The sequence below is a fragment of the Schistocerca serialis genome, chromosome 11 (assembly GCF_023864345.2).
Source record: "Schistocerca serialis cubense isolate TAMUIC-IGC-003099 chromosome 11, iqSchSeri2.2, whole genome shotgun sequence".
Classification (NCBI taxonomy): Eukaryota; Metazoa; Arthropoda; class Insecta; order Orthoptera; family Acrididae; genus Schistocerca; species Schistocerca serialis.
The window spans coordinates 213,999,646-214,020,433 of NC_064648.1; the positions used below are offsets into that span (position 1 = coordinate 213,999,646).

Sequence of the window (20,788 nt, forward strand, 5' to 3'; positions counted from 1 at the left end):
GAGAAGATTACAAGTAATGACAGGTCATGCTGCATTGAAGTGGTTGTTGGGATTGAAGGATCAGTTCACTAGACTCGCTAGATGGGCTGTGAGGCTCAGTGAATTTGACTACAAGGTGGCACACAAGGCTGGGAAGAAGCACGGTAATGCGGATGCACTAAGTAGGAAAGGAGGCAATAGTAGAAGTCACAGGTTAGGACCTAGCAGTACGGCAAGAACTACATGATGCGGACAACGATTGCAAAGTGAATTGGACACAGCCAAAAAAATATGTATGATAGTCTTCTGTGCAGGGTAACGAAGTTAGGGCCACGGGTAGTAGTAGTGCAAGCGAAGTTAAGGGATGAGGTTTTAAAGGAAGCACATGATCACATGTTATCTGGTCATGGAGGGTGTAGAGCGACAAATAGGAGAATGGCGGAGAGGTATTGGTGGAGAGGTAGGAAAGTAGATGTGGATCAGTATGTGAAGAATTGTATACCATGTGCACAGAGCGGATTTTAGTTGAAAACAGATACAGCTACAACGATTGGAGGAAGCGACATGTCCATTTTCTATGTTGGGGATTGATGTCTTAGGATCTTTTAGGCGAATACCATTGGGGAACAGATTTGTTCTCACAATAATAGACCATTTTTCGAGGTATGTGGAGATGGTGGCTATGCCAAATCAACAGGCAGCAATGGTCACGCAAGTGTTAGTAAACAACTGGATTTTGAAGTTTTGTGTACCGGAGACAATAATTACTGACCAGGGGATCAACTTCATGTTGGATTTAATGAAGGAACTGTGTGAATCGTTGAACGTAAAGAAGTTGAGGACGAGTGTGTTGCATCCACAGGCCAACGGAAGGACAGATGCTGAATTTTTATGTGGATTCTCATCGCTGTCAGTGGGACGAGTATTTGAAGGATATTGTATGCACATACAATGCAAAAGTCCATACAAATACCGGTTTGTCTCCATATGAGGTAGTGTATGGGTGAAAAATGCTGTCACCGTTTGATTTAGTGAAGCTACAGAAAGGAAGGACTGGTGAATCAGTATATCAATTCGCGAGAACAAATCGGGATGTTTGGAAACAGGTACAAAAGCCAAATACAAAGGCTTTGGAAAGGCAGGAAGATGCAGTAAAGCGGAAAGGAAGTTTACCGCAGTATAGAGTGGGGCAATGGGTAACGCTGTCCAGCCCCCCCCTATGCGCAAAAAGGGAAAATGAAAGTTCCTCACGATGTATCAAGGGCCATGCCAAGTTGTTGAAACCACATCCTGAGTTAATGTTAAGCTTCAGCATCCAACTAGAACGACGATAGTACACATTGGGCGGGGACGGCCATTGAAGGGTTGCCCGGATGTGATTTCAGGCGTGTCACAGGAAGGAAAGAGAGAGGGAAGAGAGATGCTCAGCACACAGAAAACAATGAAGATAGAACACAGCAGGAAGTACCGTATGCTTTACGATCCAGAAAGTAGTAGAGTATTTGTAGTCTTTTCGTTTTCGTGCCATGTATCACTGGGTTTGCGTAGAGTAATTAGGCATTGTATTTTCATATGTTGTATGTATTTTCGAATACAGCTTGCTGCAGACAGCAGTCCTTTTGAAGAGGGAGGAAGGGTGATGGTGATCCCTGTCCTCAGGTCACTGAAAGGGGGAGCGTTGGCAGTGATTCATCTCTTCATCATTGGGGTGGACGCCTTACAGGTGCAGCACCTGGATGGGGGTGTGCTTTACTCAAGGCACGAAGATGTGATGGTGTCAAGCCACCAGTGGGCATTAAGGTTGGTATGGAGTGTATGGGAAATACAGAATGATGTAAGGAGGCTTGAGGAAGTGTTCAAAGAGCTTAGGCAATGTGCAGAGGGCAAGGGAATACTGAAGGAAGTTGCAGGGGAGTATAAGAAATTGCACGAGGCTTATAAGACGCTACGGAAGCAGGCAGGACGGATGGAGGAAGCAGTGCCACGGGTAAGACGGAAACGAGGATGGCTGAACACAGGGGGAAAAATTATAAAGACAGTTTTTGGAGCCACAGACGAAAGCAATATAACAGAACTGAATAATATGGTGGAAGCGGTGAGGCAACTCACAGAGGAGGGTAGGGCAGCAGGAACTTGGCATACAACTCCGATAGGAACATTAGAAGGGGAAGTCTTGAATAACACAAGGTTGCTACACACATAAGCAGGGCAGGTAGTGGAATACCCTAAGGCGTTGGAAGACATAATAAATCATAACCTGGGAACCCTACAGCGGCATCCAGTAGTACTAGATAGCAGGGTGGTGTTAACCAGACTTTTGCAAGGAGTAGCTGACAGTGTGTGGGATGTACAACAAGTAATAACGAATCTGCAAGAAGTGCTGCATCATGCAGGCCAGATAAGTACCGATTTGTTACCGCCGGACCAATATTTACGCGGGTTGCGCAAGGCGCAAAAGGAACTACTGTCGGGGTTATATATAATAATGGAGCCCAGTGAGCAAAATTTGCCATTTTTCTACCATGTCACAACAGTAAGGGAACAATTGGTCAGCATGAGCGTATATTTTGGTCCAATTCCGGGTTATGGGGAAGAATGCGAGGTTTCAGTGTTACATGGTCCATTCATATCCAGTAAAGTGGGGAGCGTTGAGCAAGTTTGTGGAAGTGAAAACTAAAGAGTTATTGCTGATCTCGGCAACTAGAAACCGGTATGCCGAGATGGCAAGGGAGGAATTACGAAGCTGCCATAGAGGGAAGGCAACAGTATGTCCAGTCAGAGTGGTAAGTACCAATCGGGACACATGCACGGTGCAGTTATTTTTAGCCAGCGGAAAGGAATAGACTGTCCAAGGGACATTGTGCAGCCAAAATTGAGCTTGCAACGGGTTGGGATGCATTGGATCTTTTCCACCTTTGAGAATTTGGTAGTAGTAGCAAGTTGTTTTGAGCGGGGAGTATTTGCAGAAGCGAAACGTATAGAGCTCGAGGGGAGCGGGATTTTAATCAATGGAACTAAGTGTAACACAATAGGACCAACCTTCCATCTGCCAGCGTCAATTTCAAGAGTCATGCAATTGAATGTTACGCAGCCACAGTTGTACTGGCCAGAAGCCTCTTTAGAGTTTTGCCAAGGCAGAATTTGACCTTGTTAAATCAAACTCTGGAGCCACATCTGTTGAGATACATATACCAGTTCATTTTAGAGCAAGAGGGGCGCATATCAGCCGAACAGCTTGTGCAACATGTCGCTCAGTATAGGGAAAGGCAATGACAAATAACAGTCATTTTGAGCACCTCTGTGCCAAGTGTCATCGCAGCCTTAACTTTGTATTGTGTTTTTTCTTTCTGATCTGGAGGATAATGAATTCCAAGAGGGAACCAAAGGTAGTCCAAGTCCCAGTGGATTGGATACCGCGGGCGTGAGATGAGTAGGTAACGGGTTGATCAAGCAGTGGTTGTCCAGTAAGAAATTTTTATGTTTTGTTTCATGCCATAGTTTTAAGGGGTACTAGATCACATTCAAGGTTTCTAATAGTAAGGAAATATGCCATAGGTGCCAACCCAAACAAGTTAACGAGCTAGTTAAAGGTCGAACTGGGGACCGGGTCTTTCCGAAGAGGGGAATAATGTAGCAGCACCACCATTTAGGATAGGGAAAGTTAGTTTTGTGCAATATTCTGAGCAGAAGTTACAGCCAGGTGAGGGCCGGATTGTAGTGAGTTACGCATACCAACAGTTGTGAAGTAGAATAGAGGCCACAGGGCCGTCAAATTGCTGAAAGAGTATACGTAGCGGTTTTGCATGTCGCAAATCACAGGCAGAAGGGGCCCACTGGCCAACCTAGCGTGTTATGAGTACATGATGCGAAGAGATTCATTCAAGTGTGGCGGCTCTCCTGGACAGCGGGGCATGTCACACGAGCACAGCACCTCATAGCAACAGATGGAGCGCCAGCGTTCCAGTCCACAGCAGGTCGCTGGTTCGACCCTCCGAGGCCGACGCAGGGTCCGTAGCCAGTCAGCGGCAGGCCACGCCATGGCTCACTACCACGGGCAGTCGTCCTGGCTTCCAACACACGCCGGAGTCATCCCGAGGCGAGGGTCGCAGGTTCGGACGCCGGATTGCATGCGCTTCTTGTCACCACGATCTCAGCCACGCCGGCGAGAAGCGCGCAGCTGGCCGCCTGTGGCTCACACAGAATTGCGCTGAGTCGGCAGGGACGCCGACCACTGAGTCAACTGCCGGCATTCTGACGACGATGCAACTCCGCTGACATACAAGGCCGACGCACAGTGCATGTACAGGTTGCTGAGGCAGCCCTTCCGCACCAATCCGTTCAGCAGACAGCGAAGTGGTGTCCTCAGTATTGCAGGACTCTGTGATACAGCGGAAAACAGCACTGTAGTTGGAAACAATAAATCATTTGGAAAGCTTGGACGAGTCTTAATACGGTGCCTTCTACCTCTTCCCACTCCATTTGGTCATCCTGATACATTCGGTGGCAGAATTCCCACTACATGCTCCTAGGCATATCTTCCACACTCGTTTTCCACATTTCAAGTCGGACACCCAGTTTTTCACTGTTGCATAAGACAGAGCACTGTTCTTAAGTGTATTCAACATGTCCTCCACAATTTCCTCCTGCGTCATTCCCTTCAAATTAAGATATTCAATCACAGTACAGTTCTTGTTTCTTTGATAGTCACCATTTTGCTTAAACTATGGTATACAACGCATCCTAGTGCCAAAACTAACGAAGCTGGAGCTGCTAAATTTAACTTGCATACCCACAATAAAAGTAGGTGGTGTTTGTGTGAGACATTACGGTAACTATCTCAGGCTAGAAACTTTTTGACCACCCCTTGTATATATATTTCACATTTCAATAATTGTACTTTAGTGACATTATCTTCCTTACATGTACATTAATGAAATCTGTGCTTTACATATATCACTGCAAACATCAGGAACTATTTAAGGCACAAGGTTTTTGTAAATTTCTCCATTTGCAGTGTGTAAATGCTATCTATTCTTTAGGCTATGTCGCTTGTCAGTAATTACCATTCAAAAAATGGAAACTCCAGGCAGGAATATCATCAATGTAAGAAAAGATAGATTGCTACTTACCACAAACAAGACACATCAAGTTGCAGACAGGCACAATCAAAAGACACTAATATAAAGCTTCAGCCCACAGCCTTAATCAGTAAAAGAGAAACATACAACACACAAACACATACAAGCAAACACACCTCATACACACGACCGCAAACTTCAGCATCTCGGACTGAAATGCAGTCCGGCGTGAGATGCCAGGGTTGGCAGTCGTGTGTGCATGAGGTGTGCCCGTTTGTGTGTGAAAATGGTGCATGTCTATCTTTTACTGATGAAGACTGTGGCCAAAAGCTTTATGTGTCTTAATTGTGCATGTCAGTAATTAATGTTCTACTTTTAAATTTTCTCCTCAGCTCTAACAAGAAGCCAGCTTGAAGTGTCAACTAAAGTACTTGCAAGATAATGAAATAATTCTAAGGAAGGATGGAGCTGCAATTCAGTGAAGCGCTGCACACCTGCATAGAAATTTGGACATCTATTAATACATTTTTCTTTTCCTGTTACATTTTGCTTGCTGAATCAAGAACAACACACCCACCATGCAAAATAGTCCTATGTCAATCTCAGAGTTTTATACCAGAACCGTAACCAGAATTCTATTGAGTCACACCTGTATGGCACTCAGTGAAAAAAACATATAAGCTTACTTTACTGTGTTCTCTCCTGGTCCCTTCAGTGTATACAACTAGTCACAGATACAAGCAAACAACAGTGAATTGTCAGCACATGCTCATACGTCCATATTTGCTTTCATACAATCTGGGATAAATGACACTTAAGAAGATCCATCAGACAAAGAGCAATGTTGTAATTAACGACAGATGCAGTGGGCATCAGAATGACTCGATGGCTCCATTCTGGACTTGACTGGAATGGATGGGATGACTAATGGGAACGTAATAAGTACCCCCGACACACTGGTACACAGTTAATAGCACTCTATTATTATGTTCTATTATTTACATTTTTAATACCATCAAATATTTTACCTTTTAAGTCAGATAACCTAACTCTGTCTACATCCACCTTATGCATCACCATATGGAAATTAATGCTATCTGTTCTTCGTTCTTCCATTTTCTGCTTCAGATGTTGAGGGTTTCTTTCCAGAACTGTCTCTCCTGCCCTCTGAAGCTGTTTTACTATGGTCCAATATCTCCTGCACTTTGCTCTGAAAACGATAAAACCATAAAAAAGTAGAGGCTTTCTGGCAGCACTCAGTCATTTATTATGATGCTATAGTACCAAAATGATGTGCAGCGGCTGCCTTTCAAGTTTTTTCAAAAACAACGAAAGAAAAACACCTTTTTGTAAAAATCATTTTACTGTCTCTCAAAACAGTTGCCTTTAAATTTATTCAATTCTGCACATATTTGAACCAATTCTGAAAAAAAAAAAAAATTTCCACTCCAGTATTGGCACAAAATTGCTGTCCGAGTATTTTTTGTTTGACACAAGGGAACAAAACGGAATTATTTGGCAATAAATCAAGTGAATGTGGACAATGAGCCATTAATTTGATGGATTTTGCTCCAGTAAATAACTTATGTGATGTGTAAGAACTGACATTGAGTGATGAAGAATGATGTGATGTTTTCAGTTGTTTTTTACGCGATTCCATCAATGATTTGTGCCAAAGAAATTGTTGTGTACCATTCAGGATTAGCTGTTCTTCAATCCTTTTTTAGCAAAGGTTACAATGTGCTGAGTGTAACCAAGATTGAAAGCAAAATGCTTCCAGGACCCTCTTTTGGTTTTGGTTCACCTGAGGACACCCAAACAGATGACCACTTCTTTGTTTCCGATTCTTACAAATACAACCAGTTTTCGTCTCCTGCTATAATGTTATAAACAGATTTTGTTTTCCTCAGTTGAATTTCCTAAAGCATTTCTCACACAAAGTGACACAAGCCTGTTTTCAGACTTTGGCCAAATTGTGTGAAAGCCAGTGGGAACAGATCTTATTCACAGCTACTAAATGTTGACGCAAAATCAAATGTGCTACAGTCTCTAATATGCCTAAGGATGGCTCTACCTCATGGAAAGCCAATGCGGACCGCCTTCAATCGTGTTGTACACAGCACACATGTTTTTTGAAACAACTGATTTTGGTCAGCCTTCGAGAAATAAACCGGTAACAGAAGCACGGCCACAACCAGATTCTGCAAAGCAGTTGTGAGTAGTCTTTTCTGGAAGTGACTCATTAGCAAAGGTGAACAAATCTATTTGAGGTACTGTTATCGAGTTAGACTTTCACGCAAATCTTAAGTCATTCGACGAAACCACTCAGATATAATCCATTTCCTGAGCACTGTTTCTTTAAACACTCCCTGCAGACAATATAGTTGGCCAGTTTCTGAACTGCAAATGTTTTAACTACACCAAAATGTTAATTTTCGAACAGTAGTAATGTTAAATCTCAATAGCACCATTCAGTGGCCAATTGCAGAAACTTAAACGGGTACGGAGACCCGGCAGGATGCCATTGGATTCTTGACATTTTCGACCTATGAGAGACCTTACAGTTCCTGTTGTCCAGAGACCAGACAGTCTGGATATATTTAGCAACTAATGAGAACAAAGAAGAGCTGACCTCTCTGAGGACATCCACACTTAAGCTGGTATCAGTGACAATGAGGCAGTTGTAGAGGCAATGCTTACAGAAGTAGAAAGGGCAACTCAAACAGATAGAAACATTTACATGCTCAGAAAAATTGTATTAAAAAAAGAAGACATTGTATTAGTACCTCTCTCTCTCTCTCTCGACACACACGCACACACACACACACACACACACACACACACACACACACACACACACACACACACACACACACACAAACACACACACACTGTTCTAACACTTAGGCAACAAAACACATTTTCAAACATTAAAACAAATGAAGAAAATAGCATACTGGCCTCCCAATAAAATTGAGCATATTTTGCATTTGGCTTGATAACCAAACATCTCACAGAACCTTCAAGGGCCTAGAGATTTTTACACTTCCACGCCAACACATATATTCTTTAATTATCTCTCTCACTATTAACAAGACTGAATTTAGGATGAACTGTGCTATTCACCACCTTAATGACAGGCTACAACAATGCTTTCATGGCACCATACAGCATAATTATATCTACATATACACACTAATTACCAGTGCCCCTGCAGAATATGAACTAAATGCTTAGTGAGAGGAAGTCTTCCTCAAAAGTAATCCTTTTGAGATGGAGCGCTGCGGAGACACATTAGACATTTGAAATGCTGGCAATGACAATACAGACAACACACTCTTGTCAGTATATGCAAGGAAGTGTGCACACCGTAACTGTCCATCCCATCTTGCTGACATTTCAGTGAACATTAACATTCACAAATTTAATTGAAAGCAACTGGAAAATGTTTAGTTGGGAGTGCAGAACCTGCATACAGGTAAATGATGGCAGGTTAAGCACTTCAGTCGTGTGCCTAGCAGTAATCCCATCTCCCATTTCCAATCTACCACTTAGCAGATAAATGAAAGTGAGCGTCTTAAATTCTATAATTAAGGACGACTACAATTTCAACCCTATCGAGCTTCAGCCCAGACTTGCACTTACCGTTACCGTATGAAACTAATCCACACAGGTTAGTGCAACTCACACTCGAATGTTTGAAAAAGAACTATTACATGAAACTTCTTGGGAGATTCAAACTGTGTTTTAAAAATCAACATAAGCAATTTCAACTGAAAAAAAAAAAAAAAAACGTTTATTTTGTGCAGCTAACATTTGTGGAGTTACAATGCCCACTCCAGTCAAATTCTCAAAAATTATTAAAACCATGTGCTGAACTAGGACTCAAACCAGGGACCTTTGCTTTTTGTGGACAAGTGCTCTACCAACTGAGCTATCAGAGAATGACACACAACCAGTCACCAGAGCCTTTCTTTCGCCAGTACATCTTCTACCTTTAAAACTTCACAGACATCCTCCTGTGAAAATTGTAGCACTAGCACTCCTGAAAAAACTGATATTGCGGAGACACAGCTCGGTCAAGAACAGAGGGATCATTCCAAAAACAAATTTGGGGTGTGTGCTGACAAGTTTGAAAAGCAGGATGCAAGCTACTGGCCAAAGTAAGGCAGTGAGGATAGGTCACAAGTCATGGTCGGGTAGCTCAGTTTGTAGAGCACTTGCCTGCGACAGACAATGGTCCCGAATTTGCGTCACAGCTTGCAAACAATTTTAATCTGACACAAAGTTCCATATCAGTGCACACTCCACTGCTTCATGAAAACTTCATTCTAAGAACTACAAGCAATAGAATCCATTACACAGTAACTTGTCACAGACTAGCTGATCAGGCCAGGAGAGCCACTGAGTGTAAACATGTCTGCTCTCTGACTGTTATAACTGAAGACTACAGTTCACAATGGGATACTAAAAATTGCAAATATAAGAAAAAATAATTGGAAAACAAAACTGATTGAATTATGTGCCCTTCCCAAAACAAAAATTAGTAAAATAGTGGTGTAACTTCTCAGCATGCTGCACAGTGCACATATGTGAGGGTTTAATAATGCCCAACTAGAAATGTGATCCACAAGTGGCAAACTGGTAGCCAGTGGCTGCAAGTGTACACCACAGAACTCATCAATCTAGCTACAATTAGACATGTGCGAGCTGGTGGAAGTCAGTAAAATAACAATTTGCATATTTTCACTCACTGACATCCTATGGGATAATTTCTGGGGCAACTTCTCACTTAATCAAAAAGTATTCATCGCATTAAGAAAGTAATTAGAATTATGTTCGCCCATGTACATCTTGCAGGCATCTCATTAAGAAGCTGGGAATATTAATCAGTGCCTCACATTACATCTGTTCCCCTGTAAAAAAATTTGTCAACAATACAGCTGTGTTTGAGAGTAACACAGAGATTCACAAGTACAATGGTGGAAGGGAAAATGATCTGCATTACCCTTTAATGAAAAGGACTTTGGCACAGAAAGAAGTAGAAATCTGTGGAAATTGTACATGCCCCACAGATAATAGCAGTATTTTTCAAATGCAGATTAAAGATATTCCTCCTTAATAACTCCTCCTACACCACGGGCAAATTCTTGAATATAAATCATGTCAATTTCACAGAAAAACCTGCTGATGGCCAGAATACAGCCATTTATTTTTTTGTGTTCTTTGCTTGTCCTGTTAATACATTCCACATCTCTATGTTTATTGTTGAGAGGGTACCGAATGCAGCTGCATTAATTCCAGGAAGTGTCTCATAGGCATTAGACAAGCAAAATTTTCTGTACCCTCATTGTCTATACATGAGCAAGCATATGTACACCAAATTTTATTATAATTTTAATAATAATTAAATGAGAGGTGAGTAATCAAGAAAAGTATTTTTATAGGTAGATAATAACCTGTATAAGTTCAGATATTTGTTTTGTATTTTTATTATTTTCTGAGGTATTTTTCAGGTGACGTGTTGCACAGAGCTACCGACATCACAGTGTGTCAAGCAGGATCTCAGAGTACTCCATTCCTACATAATTCCATGTATGTGCTAGACAACAATGCTAATGAACAAAAAATAATAAACTTTTAATGTGAGAAACTGATTGAACACAATGTTTGTACTCACACATATGTCACAAAAGTTCATCAACATTTATTATACCCACGGATTTCACTACTGAAAATGTTGAAAGGCACAAAGCTGCATCAACCAGAGGACTAAAATAAGAGGAGTTGTCATTCAACGTTGGTAGACATTACCAAGTTGCTGGTTTTGAAAATTATGAAAGAAGATCAGGAATATTGAAAAGCAAATACTCATTCTTCTTTTGACTCTTATGTTCAGAACTGAAACCATTGTGAGTATAATCTAACCAACCAACCAACTGTACTTTCATGAGTCTGCATGTAATGTATTCAAGTGCATGTAGTTGGGTTAGAAGATACAGTGAAACCCCTGCTTTTACACTTTTCAAACTTCAAAAAAATGGTGTAAACCGCTGGAAAAAGTAAAATGTGGGAAATAACATTTTAAGCTGTAAAAGTTACGTATAGGATACCCACTTGCACTTTATGTATGATATATGTACATAACAGGCATCAAAAGACTTGTCAGGGACTTTTTCACTATCTAATGAAAGATTATTACCTAATAAAAACCACTGATGTAACTGAAACTGATAACTATCTGGGAAGTAAGAACATTTGACTCAATTTCATGTCACAATCAATGTTTTTGAAGGCCTGTACATGTCATTCTTTATTTAAATAATGAAATACTGCACTAGTTACATGTTTTTTCATGCTTACCATGACACGTTTTGAGAATTTTTTCTCGTTGTCAAGTGCAAATATGTATTTTGTATGGTGTCTGAATGTGTGTTATTCTGTGTCTCTTGCACTGCAGTTGTCGTTTTGAGGTTATGAGATACTGTGCCTCATCAGTTATGTAGGAAACCACACACACACGCAAACTATCACTCTCATTGTTTGTTTGTGTAACATCACAAAAAAATACATACATAAATACTGCACTTGACAACGAGAATAAATTCTCAATACACGTTTTGCTCAGCATGGATACAATACATAACCGTCGCTGTGTATACATTAAAACTGCAGTGCATTAAAACATTTGAGCAACGCAAAGTGAATGACTGCGTCAACTAGCGCTCCAAGTGGCCATAAGCCAAAACACGCTAAATATGGTTCGAAAAAGCTGTCCCAATGATCACAACAATCGCAAAGCTGCATTTGCGCAGTAGAAACAGTTTGAGAATGGTTGTGATTGGTCACGATATCTTCAATCGAATAAACCCAGTTACTCCATCAGCCACCACACCATTAGAGTTTGGCAACGGCGGGAGATACGGCACGAATTGAGACAACTTTTACTCATTTACCAGTTCAAATCCGCTGAGTAGAAGAGTGCCCTGGTGTCAAGAAACTTAAACACTTAATATTTGTAAACACTACTGGACAGCCAACATCATGCCAGCATCATATTTTGTCCACAAACATGTTTTCATATGGCGTAAATTGCTGGAAAGTTAAAAATATGTTGACGCAAAATCAAATTAACATCGTGGGCATAGGAAATTTGATGGGACCGACAAGAAATGTCGTAAACAGCAGGAAAACGTTAATTCCGGAAGCAGGGTTATACTGTATTAAGATTATAATTCAGTTTGCTGGTATAGAACTACCACCATTTTCTTTCCTTTTAAATGGACAACCTGATGACTTGCTGGAAATCAGAATCAGAAACGACACCTGAAAGTGTGACCCGAGGAGGAAAGGTACAACAGGAGAACTCTATAATCATGTGTGTACTGAAGACGCCTGACTTATGACCACAGCAGTTGAGTCCCATAGTGCTCAGAGCCATTTTGAAGACGCCAAAACCTGGGGAGGGGGGGGGGGCATGTTTAATACTTAATACAACCACTTAATGTGCTCCAGGACTATCACAAATACAGAATCATGACTACCCCACAAGTGTACACAAATTTATCAACTTTCACATTTGGTGAAGTATCTCTCATTCTTTTTATTATCACATAAATATTCTATCTAATTAGACTGTGGTCTAATTGTTTCCACTTTTCTTTTAATCATCAGTCTTCTGATTAATTCAATGGCGGGCTGCATTCCTCTCCTACATACTCAATTATGTGCTGGACGTATTCCAAATTCAGTCTTCCTCTACAGTTTTTGCCCTTTTCAGCTCCCTCTAGTACCGAATTCCTCTCCTACATACTCAATTATGTGCTGGATGTATTCCAAATTCAGTCTTCCTCTACAGTTTTTATCCTTTACAGCTCCCTCTAGTACAGAAGTGATTCCCTAACGTCTTAACAGATGTCCTATCATCCTGTCCTTTCTCCTTGTCAGTGTTTTCCATATTTCCCTTTCCTCTCCAATTCTGCACAGAATCTCCTCATTCTTCACCTTATCAACATTCATCTGTAGCATGACATCTCAAATGCTTCAATTCTCTTCTTTTCTGGTTTTACAGCAGTCCGTGTTTCATTACCATACAGCACTGCACTCCAAACGTACAATCGCAGAAATTTCATCCTCAAATTAAGGCCTATGTTTGATACTAGTAGACTTTTCTTGGCTAGTCTGCTTTTGATCTCCTCCTTGCTCCATCCATCATTGGTTATTTTGCTGATTAAGTAGCAGAATTCCTTAACTTCATCTACTTCATGACCGTCAATCCTGATATTCTCATATCTGCAACTTCTCATTACTTTCATCTTTCTTCGATTTACTCTCAATCCACATTCTGCATTCATTAAACTGTTCATTCCATTCAGCAGATCATGTAATTCTTCTTGAAACTTCTTGACTTTTGCTCAGGGTAGCAATGTCATCAGTGAATTGTATCCTCTCACCTTGAATTTTAATCCACCCCAGAACCTTTCTTTTATCTCATCATTGCTTCTTCAATGTACAGATTGAACAGTAAGGGCGAAAGACTACATCCCTGTCTTACACCCTTTTCCATCTGAGCACTTTGTTCTTGATCTTCCACTCTTATTGTTCCCTTTTGTGTGTATTGTGTATTACAGTCTTTCCTTACAAGTTCCGCCTATTTTTCTCAGAATTTCGAACAACTTACACCATTTTTCATTGTCAAACACTTTTTCCAGGCTGAAAAATCCTATGAATGTGTCTTGACTGTCCTTTAGTCTTGCTTCCATTATCAAGCACAATGTCAGAATTGCCCCTCTAGTGCCTTTATCTTTCTTAAAGCCAACCTGGTCATCTCAACACGTCCTCAATTTTCTTTTCCATTCTTCGTACATTATTATTGTCAGTTGCTTGAACACATGAGCTGTTAGGCTGCATGTGCAATAATTCTCCCACTTTTCAGCACTTGCAGTCTTTGGAATAGGTGAATGATATTTTTCCAAAAGTCCCATGGTATGTTGCCGGACTCATACATTCTACACAACATGAATAGTCATTTTGTTGAAACTCCTCCCAATGATTTTAGAAATTTTGATGAAATGTTGTCTATCCCTTCTGCCTTATTTGGTCTTAAGTCCTACAAAACTCTACTAAATTTTGAGTCTAATCCTGGATGCCTATCTCTTATAAATCTTCTTCTTCTAACATATCAGACAAATCTTCCCCTTCATATAGGTTTCAGTGTACTCTTTCCACCTCTCTGCTCTCTCCTCTGCATTTTACAGTGGAACTCCCATTGCACCCTCAATGTTACCACCCTTGCATTTAATTTCACTGAAGCTTGTTTTGACTTTCCTATATGCTGAGTCAGTCCTTCCAACAATAATTTCTCTTTCAATTTCTTCACATTTTTAATGCAGCCATTTCTACTTAGCTTTCCTGCATTTCCTATGTATTTCATTCCTCAGCTACTTTTATTTCTGTATTCCTGAATTTCCCTGAAGATTTTTGTACTTTCCTCCTTCATCGAACAACTGAAGTATACCTTCTGTTGCCCACAGTTTCTTCACAGTTAACTTCTTTGTACCTATGTTTTTCCTTCCAACTTCTGTGACTGCCCTTTTTAGCATTGTCCATTCCTTTTCAACAGTATTGCCTACTGTGCTATTGCTTATTGCTATGTCTATTGCCTTAGTGAACTTCAAACTTTTCTCGTCATTCCTTAGTACTTCTGTATCTCATCTTTTTGCATATTGATTCTTTATGCCTAATCATTCAAACTTCAGCCTACTATTCATCCCTACTACATTGTGATCTGAATCTGTATCTACTCCTTGGTACGCATTACAAACCAGTATCTGATTTCGGAAAGTCTGTCTGACCATGATGTAATCTAACTGAACTCTTTCTGTATCACCTGGCCTTTTCCAAGTATACTTCCTTGTGATGATTGTTGTTCCGTGGGGTTGAGTACACCACAAAACAATCATTGTCATCCTGCGTGATCATCAGCACCTGTACAAAGTCCCAATTTCTACACAGTCCATTCTTTCCCACAATCCAATCTAGTCACTCTCACAAACGATGATGATGATGATGATGACAACACAAACACCCAGTCCCCGGGCAGAGAAAATCCCGAACCCGGCCAGGAATTAAACCCGGACTCCATGATCCTGAGGCAGCAACGCTAGCCCCTAGGCCACAAGCTGTGCACTATACTTCCTCTTCTAGTGATTCTTGAACAGAGTATTCGCTATTACTAGCCGAAATTTATTACAGAACTCAATCAGCCTTTCTCCTCTCTCATTCCTTGTCCCAAGCCCAACTCCCCAATAATCGTTTCTTCTACTCCTTCCCCTAGCATTCCAGTCCCCCAATGACTATTAGATTTTCATCTCCCTTTACATACTGTATTACCCTTCCAATATTCTCATATACTTTCTCTTATCTCTTCAGCTTGTGACGTCGGCTTGTATACCTGAACTATTGTTGTCGGTGTTGGTTTGGTGTCAATTCTGACAAGAACAATCCTATCACTGAACTGTTCAGGGTAAAACACTCTCTGCCCCACTTTCCTATTCATAACAAATTCTACTGCAGTTATACAATTTTCTGCTACTGTTGATATTGCACTATACTCATCTGACTATCCTTGTCTCCATTCCATTTTACTTCACTGCCCCTACTCTATCTAGATTGAGCCTTTTCATTTCTCTTCTCAGGTTTTCTAGCTTCCCTAACACATTCAAGCTTCTAACATTCCACACTCCGACTTGTAGAACGTCATCCTTTCATTGGTTATTCAATGTTTTTCTCATGGTCACCCCCTAGGCAGTCTCTTCTGGGAGGCTATTTCGGAATCTTTTGTCAATGGAGAGATCATCATGACACTTTTTTCAATTACAGGCCACATGTCCTGTGGATACATGTCGTGTGTTTCTAATGAAGTGGTTTCCATTGCCTTCTGCATCCCCATACCATTGATCATTGCTGTTTCTTCCACCTTCAGGGGCAGTTTCCCACTCCAAGGACAAGAGAGTGCCCTGAACCTCTGCCTGCCCCTCTGCCCTCCTTGTCAAGGCTTGGCAGAATGAGGGTGACTTCTGTCTGAAGTCTCCGGCCACCATTGCCGATTATTAATCAAAATTTAAATGGTGACAGGTTTCAAACCTGTGACCGAATATGTTTTGATTACAAGTAAGACGTTTTGATTACAAGTCACAGACACTATCCCTAGACCACTTAAAATTTGTTAATTCAGGAGACAACAGGATCTGAAGACATTATAAAGACGGTACAATACAAAAATGTGTACTTCAAAATTGAAACCTAAAGAGAGAGAGAGAGAGAGAGAGAGAGAGAGAGAGAGAGAGAGAGAGAGAAGAAAAAAAAAAAAAAAAAAAAGAAAGTTAACACTGTAGACCCACTTTTCACAATCTCAAAAAGTGATTAGTTTAGCTTAAATGCCTGTAATTGAAAATCTATTAGTTAATTACAATACAATTTCAAGCAAATGACCACTGTTGCGCCTTGTAATATTTCAAAATTCTGTTGTGATAATACTGAAGTCCAAACCTTACCAAAGACAGTGACGTTCTTAGACTTCCTATACTTCGATTTTTAAAGGAAGTATCCAAAGCTTAAACTTTTGTTAAATTTGTTAAATAAATTATAAATGGCAACTCTCTTAGAAGATGGAGAATTTTATTGAATATGAAGGCTGGATAGTATAATGACATCAAAAAGTAGTGCCTTTTATCAATGGGTAAGTGAAGTAAATGATCCTCAACATCAGGGCTGGTTACTTTTATACTATATTTATTTTGTATCCTTAATTATTACAGCATTCTGTGCATGAATGTGTAACAGAACACTGAATTACTATTACAGTTCACGTATTTCGAAACTGTGTTAGTGTTTAGTATATAAGATTTATAAAGCCATGTTCTCTCTCTCTCTCTCTCTCTCTCTCTCTCTCTCTCTCTCTCTCTCTCTCTCTCCCATTACACTCTCTACAATTTCAAACCCAAATGCACTTTCACTTGTGGTGTCTGGAATTTCCACACAGGAAATCTCCAGTTAGTTTTTGTAAAACTCTCCTGTGTTCCAGCACGGCCAAAATACATAATGTACCCTGATGAATGCCACTTGGAGAGGTTGCCAAAATGTTGGCTCAACATTTTCCAACATTTTGTAGTCTACAGATCGACACAATTTTATGGAAAGTGATTACAGCCAGAAAATATTATAAATATAAAGCCCCTAATAACGCCAAATACTTGCAGAATAAGTGGAGCACAACACTTAACATTGGTCCCTTCTACAAAAGAAAAGATGTTTGAAACAGTCACTTACATAAAATATAGGTACTTACAAAAATATTTCTGTACAGGTATACGGCCGTCATGTCAGTGTTTTCGGAATGGCCTTCTTTCATTTTAGAAGAGTGGGCTGACCTGCACATAGAACAAGAAAGCAAATGACTTACTTTCACTGAAACTGAAGTTCTATTTCTTCTTAAATTAAGGTGTAATGTATGCTGTGGACAGAGATGTAAAGAAATGTAACTAGTCGTTATTCTGGTATTTTGGCAGATTGGTTCACGAGAAGTATACGAAAACAACAATAAAGTTGGCCCAGATGGATCACTACGTTGGTTCACTATATAAATGATACACTAGTAACGGCTGGCAAATTATGTACATATCAATTCAATAAGCTATAATAATCTAAGGATATGGAAGGGGAGCAGTAGTTAAGAAGGGAATGAGATAGGGTACAACCCTGCCTCTGATGCTATTCCACCTCTACACTGAAGGAGGTCTGAAGGAAAGCAAGAAGAATTTAGTAAAAAGATTTATAGTTCAGACAAATTGTTATATTAAGAAATGAGACAAACTCATAGATAAATTTTGTATTTTGGCAGTAAAATATACTGATGATGGTCGAAGGATATAAAAGACAGACTGGAAAAAGGAAGAAAGACATTTCCGAAAAACATAAATTTGTTAACATTGAAGATAAATATGTTAGGAAATCTTTTCTGCGGGTATTTGTCTGGAATGCAACCTTGTACAGAAGTGAAAAGTGGACAATAAACAGTTCTGACAAGTGACTACAAGTTTTTGAAATGCAGTGCTGCAGAAGAATGCGCAAGATCAGATGTGTAGATCGACTAACCAATGAGGTGGTATTGGATCAAATTCAGGAAAAAAGGAATTTACGGCACAACTTTATTAAAAGAAGGGATTGGTTGATATTACACATCCGGACGTGTAAAGGAGGAAACCGGGGAGGGAGGGGGGTAAAAATTGTAGGGGGAGAGACGATTACACCACCACCACCACCACCACCACCACCACCACCGACAAACTACATACTACTCAATCATATCATTGCAATTCACCATTATTTTGGAACTACATGGTGATATTACAGTAAACAAATACAATGCTGACTAAGGAAAACACATCGCACTGTCAATGCTTTAAAGTCAATTGTACACACACTACCAATGCCAATTACGCACTGACTGAAGATAAGCTCCCGCTCCCAGGTGCAATAATATTGTGGACAATTAATAACAAAAATATTGAAAAATCTTGGGTAGTGTACAAACAATACTATAGCAAAGATTTAGTACTTTGTGTAACAGGATGTGTGCTTTTTGCAGCAGTGGCATAGTTTCTGAAAAATAAACACAACTTTTGGATATTGCGGAGATTGTACTGCAGGCAAATGAGTCAAATGCAGTTAAAGTTTATACAAACGTTCTTCAAAGGACAAGATAGTGATTATGACTTGTCACTAGTTTTTCTTCTACCACAGTGACGTTTGCCAAAACTCAAACAATGCCACAGCGTAGAATTTATACCAGATAAGTTTTATTTTCTCAGAAAACTAAAGATGTGTGTTTTTCAAATATGTTTGGATTTACACAAATAATGAGTAGCAAACAGCACTTTTAAGTGAAAAAAAAATTTGTAGTTTGCAAGAGTAGAACTTACACTATGCGATCAAAAGTATCCAGACACCTAGCTGAAAATGACTTACAAGTTCGTGGCAGCCTCCATCAGTAATGCTGGAATTCAATATGGTGTTGGCCCACCGTTAGCCTTGATGACAGCTTCCGTTCTCACAGGCATATGTTCAATCAGGTGCTGGATGGTTTCTTGGGCAATGGCAGCCCATTCTTCATGGAGTGCTGCACTGAGCAGAGGCCTGGTACAAAGTCGGCATTCCACAACATCCCAAAGGTGTTCTACAGGATTCACGTCAGGACTCTGTCCAGGCCAGTCCATTACAGGGATGTTATTGATGCGTAACCACTACACCACAGGCTGTGTATTACGAACATGTGCTCGATCACGTTGAAAGATGCAATCGCCATCCTTGAATTGCTCTTCAGCAGTGGGAAGCGAGAAGGTGCTTAAAACATCAATGTAGGCCTGTGCTGTGATAGTGCCAAACAAAACAACAAAGGGTGCAAGCTCCCTCCATGAAAAACATGACCACACCATAACATCATCGCCTCCGACTTTTACTGTTGGCACTACACACGCTGGCAGATGACGTTCACATTCACCGGGCATTCGCCATACCCACATCCTGCCATCACATCGCCACATTGTGTACCATGATTCGTTACTCCACACAACATCTCCACTGTTCAACTGTCAAATGTTTACGCTCCTCAGACCAAGTGAGGCATCGTTTGGCATGTACTGGTGTGATGTGTGGCTTATGAGCAGCCACTCGACCGTGAAATCCAAGTTTTCTCACCTCCCGCCTAACTGTCATAATACATGCAGTGGATCCTGATGCAGTTTGTAATTTCTGTGTGATGGTCTGACAGATGTCTAGCTATTTCACATTACGACCGACTTCAACTGTCGGCAGTCTCAGTCAGTCAACAGACGGGATCGGCCTGTACGCTTCTGTGCTGTACGTGTCCCTTCACGTTTCCACTTCACTATCACATCGGAAACAATGGACATAGGGATGTTTAGGAGTGTGGAAATTTTGCATACAGATGTGTGACACAAGTGACACCCTATCACCTGACCATGTTTGAAGTCTGTGAGTTCTGCAGAGTGCCCCATTCTGCTCTCTCACGACTACCAAGGTCACTGATATGGAGTACCTGGCAGTAGGTGGCAGCACAACTCACCTAATATGAAAAACATATGTTTTTGGTGGTGCCCGAATACTTTTGATCAAATGGTGTAGATTCTGAGTGCTACACACTCAATCGTTTTCTTTTAGAAGTTTACCTGATTTTGCCCTACAATGATTAAACTTATTTGTATGGGGTGTTCAAAAAGTCTCTCTGCAGTGCCATATGATTGTTAACCGCAGTGAATATACCGAAATGAAACTCAGTGAAATACAAATTATTAATTTATTGAATATTCATTTTTATTTACAAATTTTCACATTAAATGTCGAAAGTGTCCCCCTGTTGTTGAATACAAAACTCTATTCGTCTAATCATGTTTCCAAACACAAGCTTTAATAATTCTTCTGTAACAGAAGCAGTGAAAGTGGATATTGCAGTTTTAAATTCATCGTCGGTTGCTTTCGCTGACGAAAAAGTCGGGTGGTGTTAGGTCAGGCGATCGTGGAGGCAAAAATCCCTGTGAAATTATGCGATCACCAGAAACATCAGTAAGCAGTGACATTGAAACACGAGCAGTATGTGTGGTTGCAACAAAAACAAAACAAATGAACAAAGGAACGAAACTTAAACGTTCACG

The 20,788-nt window shown here is 40.4% G+C and overlaps 1 protein-coding gene across 1 annotated transcript in view; it reads right to left on the bottom strand.

Moving 5' to 3' along the window:
- Positions 1–6,047: 6,047 nt before the first annotated feature.
- The window catches only part of LOC126426986 (uncharacterized), a 104,060-nt gene continuing 89,319 nt past the window's right edge, over positions 6,048–20,788 (bottom strand). Inside the window, exons 6-7 of the mRNA XM_050089143.1 lie at positions 17,407–17,488; positions 6,048–6,267 (exon numbers count right to left, since the gene is read on the bottom strand). Coding sequence (XP_049945100.1) covers positions 6,151–6,267; positions 17,407–17,488 — 199 coding nt within the window. The 3' untranslated portion in view covers positions 6,048–6,150. The remainder of the gene's footprint in view (positions 6,268–17,406; positions 17,489–20,788) is intronic.